This window comes from Macrosteles quadrilineatus, unplaced genomic scaffold, assembly GCF_028750875.1.
Source record: "Macrosteles quadrilineatus isolate MER2022 unplaced genomic scaffold, UCM_ALF_1.0 Scaffold_238__1_contigs__length_144746, whole genome shotgun sequence".
Lineage (NCBI taxonomy): Eukaryota > Metazoa > Arthropoda > Insecta > Hemiptera > Cicadellidae > Macrosteles > Macrosteles quadrilineatus.
Window position 1 is genome coordinate 98,953 of NW_026542831.1, and position 9,191 is coordinate 108,143.

The 9,191-nt window shown below is 39.8% G+C and overlaps 1 protein-coding gene across 1 annotated transcript; it reads right to left on the bottom strand.

Moving 5' to 3' along the window:
* Window positions 1–773: 773 nt before the first annotated feature.
* LOC128982385 (uncharacterized) lies at window positions 774–8,191 on the bottom strand. Its single transcript, XM_054401343.1, has 3 exons — window positions 5,868–8,191; window positions 3,051–3,200; window positions 774–1,761 (listed from the first exon to the last, which is right to left on the bottom strand). Exons 1-3 carry the CDS (start codon window positions 8,189–8,191, stop codon window positions 774–776), a joined length of 3,462 nt encoding a protein of 1,153 aa, XP_054257318.1.
* Window positions 8,192–9,191: the final 1,000 nt, after the last annotated feature.

Here is a 9,191-nt window from a genome sequence, read left to right on the forward strand (position 1 = left end):
TTTATCATTATTAGGTAAAATTGAATTACGTTGAAGATATTGTAGGGTAATCGCATCATGAGCACTTGATGGATCAGCGACATGACCTAAACGTTTATCCTTAAAGTTCCATGCTAATGAGCCTTGTAAAGGTACACGGTTGTCCATGTACAATTTATTTACAGCATCTCCCGCTCTACTAGGAGGTGCCAAGTTTTGGATAACCGTATTTTTTACATCAAAAGCCCCATCTTTATTTTTAACTAAGGCTGTGCTGTTTAGACACTGAAGATTTACCGCATCCGCGTCTTTTACCGGCAGTGCTACGTTCCGAATAACTGCATTTTTTGCATCAAACTCTCTCTGTACACTTTCTCGTGTTATAGCGTTTTCTTTAAGAAACAATAGATTAACTCCGTCTCTATCAGCTTTCGGCTCTGCAACGTCTTGCAACCGGTAATGGTGTATTGAGTATGCTTTTGCATCAGTCAATTTAAGCGGCGTATGAAAATCCATATACTGCTTAGACACAGCATCATTAATACTAACAGGGTCAGCTATATTACACACACGGGTGTTTTGAGCATCAAAATGACCACTTTGCCTTGTCATACAGTTTAAAAGTGATTCCGCGTGTGTTCTAAAATTAATCACATCAAAATTGTCCTTTGGATTTTCGACATTACACAAACGTTTACCCTGCATATCATAGTTACCATCTTGAGTCAGTGCAAAGCCCTCGCCCTTTGGCCCAACAAGAGCCTTTTCCTTTTTCTCGTAACGTCCGAACTTGTCTACACCCATTGTAAAAGTGATTTGTATCTACTATTGCCCGCCCCTTTTATAAACCCAGCTTCACGTAGCTCCTCCACAATATTAAGGATTTCATTACTATGAGATGTGTTTCCAGACTCAGTTGACGCGGTTAGTAGTTTCATTCTGCTTACAAGTTCATTAGGGTCGTCCCAGTGAACAATATCCCGAGATGTAGCAGTCTTCCAAGTCATGCCCCGGCCCTGTTTAGCGGGAAATAATTTTCTAATGACGTGTTTGTATTTCAAACTATTATCCCTTCTTATTTGCTTGTAAAAGCTGTATTGTTTTTTGTGCGCGTTTGTTGCTACTAATATATTCTTGTATGTCTGTAGGTCTTCACTATTGTATAGATCCTCATCGGGTAGTCGTTTGAACAACAATTCGTATAAGCCGACTGTAGGTTGATATTTTGTATTATTTATAACCAATGACCCGTCGCTGTCAAATTCTAATTCTTTATCACCAATCATTAACTTATTGCCGTCACTATTGTAACGGGGACCATAATCATGATCAATTATTCGAGACTTTCCGCCGGCATCTGCCATGAGTAGTTTCATATATTTCCGCGTCAACGGGTTTTCAAAATGTTCGTCGACATATCGGGAAGCCGTTTCCAAGCCTACAGGTGAAGACACAACATCATGCAACCGGTTCGGTGTCGAAACGCCAGTAGGTTTAAACGACTGGTTAAAGTAATTATCATCATCGTCCCCACTGACATAATCCATTGCTTCTTCTCCTTCTTCTTCTTCTTCCCCTTTGACAGCAGACATTTGTTCAGCTTTTATTTGAGGCTCAGTTTTTTTCAATTCTCTGATAATCGGTCTATACTGCTGCTCTAGTAATCTTTCATTTTCAACATTACCATCTTTAAATCGTCGAAACTTACGTCTTACCGCCTCTTCTAGTTCGGCAATTTTCGACACAAGGTCTTTATTCTTCCGACTCATCTTTGCTACTGAACTATCAACCAACAACAACAACACATTTATGGCAGCTCAACCTGCCTGAAAAACATTGCGCGTCTCTTGTGTTTACGCAAATAACGCACCACGTCCTTTAACGAGATACCAGATGCTATATTGATACCTCTGTAGTACCTCTTAGTGTGTGCATCAAATAGTGGTATATTGTATCGTGTTGACCAACTTCGAAAAACAAAAGTCCTTTTCCACCCTCCTCTCCATTGTGGTATTTCAGCCACAGTGTATCTATCATCACTGTTATCCATATATTTTTGTAAAAGACTCATTGGCCGTTGAGCCTGATTGTGGTGTAATAGAAATGAATTTACGAGCCAAAACTCGCTAGGATTTGCGCCTGTAAATTCTCGCCACTGATCAAATAGTGCTCTATTAGTTATTGTATAAACACCGTCACTACTAAGACTTATACCAAAATGGTCGCAATAGAGTGGTAAAGTTGGCAATGCCGCTTTCAAAAAATCTGTAGTAAAAAGTCCTTGGCACAGGTTGTTTGCTGCTGCATAGCGCTTACCCCGAACCCCAGGAGGTAATCCTGGAGGCACTGGACCGTATGCTACATTATAACTAATGTCAATATGACATTTAGAAGCTAATGCCGTCTTATATATTGTTACGGGGGACCTTATTGGTAGTGTACGCTCAGTTAATACTATGCAACGAGCGGCGTAAGGGATTTTACACCCATATTCAAGCATTCTCAGATAAATCTGTGTAAAGTTTATGCCGCCATGCCGGTCTCGTAGAGGTAGGACCTTTCCAAAAATATCTGGAAACGGTCTGAATCGCGATAACATATTATGAGATTCGCGTACAGTACAGTTTGTCATATCTTCGTGGTAGATAACAAGCTCTAGTGGTACCTTTTTTTCTTCGCATTTTGCTAAAAACTTAATCCACAGTTCACGGTTGTAGGTGCGTTCACTAGCAGATATCATAAGTAAAATTACAGGAGGCAGTGTGGCGCTTTGTTTTGCAGCTTTATGTCGCCAGCACCGCCGGTTATAAGGATGACCATGACGCCCCTTTCTGCTGCAATAATTACCGCAAAACTTTCTCCTATCTGAATAGTAAAAAGTGCAGAGATTTGATTTAACATTATGAAGTTTTGTGTCGTAACCTCTAAGATCGTTGTACGTATAGATGTTTACCATTGTAGTTCAACTATAAAACTAATGTGTACTGTACAAAGCATAGCACTTTTACATAACACATACCCCCCACCGCTATCACAAATCCTCTACAAAAAAGTCAAATTTCAATCTGTACCTCCCTTTGTTAATATCACGAGTCTTATCTATTACCAAAAACCCATGATTTTCCTTCCACGCTTGAGCACACAACCCTCTGAACTTATCAAAGCTCATATCAGTGTTAACATGATCAGTGTATACATGTCTTAGATTCATATCATCCTGCCTGAATAGTATAATAAAGTTACAGTTGTCTCTCACCAACTGTTTAGGAATCTTACTGTACGACTGACCAAGATAGAATACATCAATATTCCTATGTCTACCCATTGAAAAATAGGACCGGATGTTGTTGTGCTTTTCACATGATATATCGTCAAATATCATAACTGAATTCGGCTTAGCTTCGCTTGGGTCGACAATTTGTTCATTGTCATTGAATGCAAAGTATCCGACTTCTTTGGGTAAAGCTGACGAAAGAAATTTGTATTTCGGCTGATAGAGGGATTTTGAAAACACGTAGATATTTTCAAATACTACACCATTTGGATCGAATATAAGATTGAATAACACGTTCGTTTTTCCCGCATTTGAAGGACCTGATATAATACAACGTACTGCTTCCGGCAAAAGGGGCCCATTTTTATTAATAGATGAGCTCATACCGGTACCAAAATATTCATCAAAATTCCGGACAGAAATATGAGATCCTTGCTCAGCTAGTCTCATTGTGACACTGAAACTTTTCCTCTCCTGCTTGAACTTTAAATAACACCTCACCGAGGGATAGCTCTAAATAAGAATATCGCTTTTGTTAACCCATGTGTCGTCTTTACCATCAAAACCCAACCAGCGAACTAGCACTTTATCCCCTTTACGTTTTATTACTTTCTCCACAAGATATACATCCCCAGTCTTAGATATACTCAGCTCAGCCTCATAAAATCCGCCCTTAAGGATTTCCCCTTTAGAATCTTGTAAGATATAAGTAACCGGGTGGGTTGGCTTTATTGCATATATTTTAAATACTTCGTTTGTCCAGTTAGGCATGTATCCTTTAGTGAATACCCGCTTGTATTTGCTAATTCTCACAGAATCGCCGACAGAAAACTTTGGTTTGGCAGCAGCAGCAGCCGTAGCACTTTTATGACTACTATTTATTCGCGATAAAATTGCTTTAACATGTTTTTGCCTCACGTCCTTGGGTTTCATTCCTATAGTTCTATGTTTTGAATTGTTATATTGATCAACGAGCTTCTGCAGAATAGATACCCACTCATAGCTCCCCTTTGCTGTAAATAACGTCCACATTTTTTGTTTTATTGTCCTGTTGAACCTCTCAACAATGCTGGCCTTGAGATGTGAAAATGTCGCATAATGATTAATTTTAAACCTGCTGACTAACGCTTTAACATCCTTGTTGAACCATTCTTTACCCTCGTCGGTTTGTAGATGTTTCATTTTATGTTTTAATAATATCGGCTCTAGCACTTTAGCTACTTCAACACCTGTCTTGCCTTTAAGCGGGATCGCAAAAGCAAATTTAGTGAAACAATTAATCATAGTTAGTATATAACGATAACCTTTATTGTATTTTGCATACGGTTGCATCTCAACTAAATCCGCCTGATAGAGATCATTAATACCTTTAAGAGTCACTCTACGTCTTGGATAATTTCGGCGAGCGGGTTTGTGCAGCTCTTGAGCTATTACTCTCCTGATGTCCATTTTGAAATGACATTTAATTTCGCGTTACAGACTACTTTATTTAGAGCGCTACAAAAAGGGGAGAGCATCTGTGTCGCAGTTGCGAGATGGGCTTCAATTTGTTCTGTTGTGTTGTTATATCTCTTCCGCCGCGGTCACCGCCTATAGTTAGAGCCGCTCGATCGTACAGAAAACCGAAACCTGACAACGAGGTCTCTAATACAATACACCATTACGAGGTTGTAGGGCCTGCACAGCTGCCACTACCGCCACTACCGCGACAATAGGTGAGTTTATTTTCTCTAAAAAGGATGTCATAGCCCCTCCACCGCTATGACACGTGAAGGCCTTCCACAATCATTATAGTTGCCTCCTCCGTGCGGTATATTTTGTATACGCGGTGACCATGTGGTGACCGAGCACCTCATTAAAGACTTACTATTATGTTGTCTCAGTAGGTGACAACCTCAGTTACACTTGTCGCGTCAGGATCTATATTTAGACTCCCCACTACTATCTCAGTAGGAGATGCTTCTCACCATATGTGAACGTGGGAATAGTGTGTAGTATCATGTTGGCTCTACTATTATATATACATAGTGTTTGTAAATCTGCTCTTGTGACTTTAATTGGAAAAGATAATCAGTGTGAAAAATATTACGGGCCACGTGTTTGTGTTGTTCATCCCACCATAAGAGAACGATCGAACTCTTCTGGTAGTGCTAGTACTCTATGGAACTTTGGAGGACCTGCTGAGTGGTCAAGTGAAGAGGAGGAAGAGAGGGAAGACTCTTCAGAAGAGGAATTTATTTGGAGATTACAAGGTGGAGGAGGCTGGAATGGATGGCGAGATTATTAGCAAGATGATGATGATTGATTTGGTGAGTGATGTTTCTTAAAACCGTACGGTAAAGTATCATAGTCCCCATCTCGTTTACGCTTAGGCCCCGTAATCTTAAAACGTTTCGTTTCCCAAACAGTCAGCACGTCCTTACATTTAGTTCGCCTAATTCTCATCTCTGTAACCTCATGCATCGGATTTTCACTTGCTGACAAGACCATTTCTTTGAGTTTTTGAAAATTTAAACTTTCGCTAGCTTTTAGGTTCAGAGTCAGTCCTTTGATTTTACAAACAGAAACAAGATTAGGTCTAACGCCTTTATTAGTATACACAACATAGGCATACGTCTTAGGACCTCCAGAGACAAAAGCAATAATAAATGAACCTGGTCCGTAGTCAGTCAGCTCATCAGTCATCTCACCTAAATAGTCACCAGTAGGTACTTTATGTAGATTATCGCTTAAAAGATATACAACACTGTCTGTGTCGTAGTAGATTACCTGTGCTCCTAAAGCCTTAAGATGCTCGTACAGCTTCAACCGTGCTTGCGCTGTCGTGTATGCCGCTATAGCCACATTCACCCTACGCAAAGAACCACCCACCTCCTCTATATTTTGCCAATTTACCAACAATGTATCTTGATTGATTTCCTGAATAGTATTTACCTGAACAGCAGGGTTAATTAACATATTGAACAGAGTCTCAGGATCTCGCACAATAGTAGCCTTTGTCTGATTTTCTCTCTCCCCAAATTTTCCCCAAAAGCTGTTCAACATTAATTTTGCTAGTGATCGGAGACCGCCGTTCTTTTCAATTTTCAAAGGATCCAAACTGATTCCTTCATGGTCAAGGTACTGCCTTATATATCTATTTTTGTCCTCATCAGTTTGACACCATTCTGGATATCCTGATGCTTCTTGTTTCATTTTCAGAAATTTATTAATAAACTCTGTAAATAGGCCTCCTTTTTCAAAAGTTGCAACACCATATTCCCAGAGTTCATAGTACTGTAGAATATTATATCCGTTCTCTACTGCTACGCGGATCTCATCCATTACCCATGTTCCTACCAAGGCTCTTTCGTCATCAGAGTGATGACAGGTATCCTGGTTTGTCTCCTCACCACATTTTCTGCAAAGTACAAACATAAGCTTCCCATGCATTCTTGAAGGAAGAACCGGGTGATATAGATCTACTGGAGGAAGGATTTTACATTTCAACAAACCCTCTACAGACAATCCTCTTCCCCGGCATTCTGCATCTCCAACATATACCGTCGGATGGCCTACAGGGTACTTTCCATACTTACACACATATGGGTACAGCGAACAAACATCTACATATTTTATTTCCTCACCAGACTCACACTCATGATAGGTTTTTGTGTTTCCTGTACGGCCACCATAAAACGCGTCTCGTGGAATCAACGGTACATTGTTTAAAACCGGGTGGTTCTCCAAATAACTAAGATTCTCTTGTTTCTTTAACACAAGAAAATCACACTCCCACATCTCTATCACTTCATATAAAGTGTTGGCTAATCTGTCCATTTTCTCTTTTGTCTTTTGGTATCTATTGTTAAGCGTGTCAGATGGGTCATCCTGGAGGCGCTCGTCACGTTTGAAAGGAAAGCATTTTTTGCAGCCGTGGAAGTAGCACCCGTGGAACTCATAAATACGCTCTCCATCAAACCCATCAACTTTATAGCCATCTATAACTGTCTCTCTCTCCCTACCAGCATGCTGTATTCGTACATTTCTTTGCATCTCCTCGTAGACTAACCACTGGAGAGCTATAGATGATTGAGTGTCACCCATCCTATAGCCTTGCTTAGGAATCAGTCCTATTGTATTTGGTTTGAGAAAATTTCTCCTAAACGCAAGATTACAAGCACTTGCTATTGTCACAGCTTCTAAGAACGGGTCTACATTGCACTCGGTCAATAGTAGGTTCCTAAATTTAATGCAGGCCTGTGCAAGGATGTCAACATCAGAAATACAGTATTCCACCAGTTCTTTTTGAAAATCAAATGTATAATTACTGTTTACCTGCTCATCATACCATCTCTGAAAGTCCTCATGCGTCTTTTCAAACATTGTATCAGGGCAGAAATATTCTCGAGGTGGCATTGGTCCTTTGTAGCTCTGGTTTGCTAAGCTATTAAAGAGGTGGGGAAAGTAACCTTTCTTCTTCTCAGGTGGCAAATCAAAAGCTTTTGGAAGGGCTGACAGAGGCATTGGAAAATAGTTAAGGGAATCAATGAAGCGCAAATTATCAAACTTCATTAGAACAATCTTAGATCCGCGCATAATCAGTTCAGGAGTGAATTTTGTATTTTCTAATACATATTTAAGAACGAATTGAAAATCAAAGCCCTGACCATTGTGTGCAATCACACATACATCTTTATAATGTCTCCTTAGAGCCAATACGTAGTCCATAAAGCCGTGGACAGGATCATCTAAAAATATGCGGGTCCTAGCTTCACATTCTTCACAAGGCGGCTCATTAATACATTTATGGCAGAACCGTTGAGAGACACAAAGGTTGACTCTATGAACCTTTTTATCACGCTCAAACTCTGATAGGCATTCGTCTTGTCTTGTCTCAAAATCAAAGAATATGTAGAGAAAATCTGATGTTTTTGGTTTTCTAGTATCTACTTGCATATAACACTTGTGGTTCGCCTCTTTAAAGTCCATACATATTTGACACCAAACCTCACCACAAACATGAGGAGCTTTCCTCTTACTCAACCAAATCAGTTTGGTACACTCTTGACATTTATAAACTGATTTACATATACTGTTCTGATGAGCTGTAAAACAGAGCTGGTTTTTAAAGTGTCTATTACACTTCGGACAAAATATACCATTATATTCTATCTTACATGGCGGAGATGTTATCATACAAGCTGAACAAATAGTTTCACAATGATGATCACCAGCTGTGTTATACGGGACGTGACAGCCTTCACAATAATAATTACAAGCAAAAGCACCGGTCAGATTAGTAATCACATTATAGTGACCCTCATGAAACATAAGGTTAATTTTATACTTGGCATTCTCCGGATCACCTGAGTAATACACTTCACGCCCCTTTCTGTCATAATTGTATACGGTTATTTGATACTTTTTCAAATGAGATTGGAATTTTTCTAATTCTGTCACACCCGCTCCTTCTGTAGGAATATCTATTTGTGTTTTATCCAACAACTTTCTAGCTTTAAGGTCCTGACGCCGCCCCTTATTTGCCCTAATCAATGTCCATTCAGGGTCTTTTTTCGCGTGAGCCTTTGCTACTACCAAAGCTCGTGGAAGGCACAGATTATCTTTATTTTTAATTACCACTATTGATTTTCTTGATCGACACTCCTCGTCAAAACTATTAAAAAACCCTGGTCGTCTACGTCCACTGCCTACAGGTAAATTAACACGGGTACAGGTGATTTTAAACGTGTCACTAGATTTAATTATGTCAGTATTACTTTGAATTATTCCCCCGAATATTTCCCACAGGATCTCTCCATTAACCTTATCAGCGGGTCTAAACGCTACGTACCCGGGCTCACTTTGTTTTAGATTCAAACTCTGCAGTGTAAACCCGAGCTGATCAGTATCAGACGCTTCAGATTTAACCTTATCAACCAATTCATTAAACCCATGC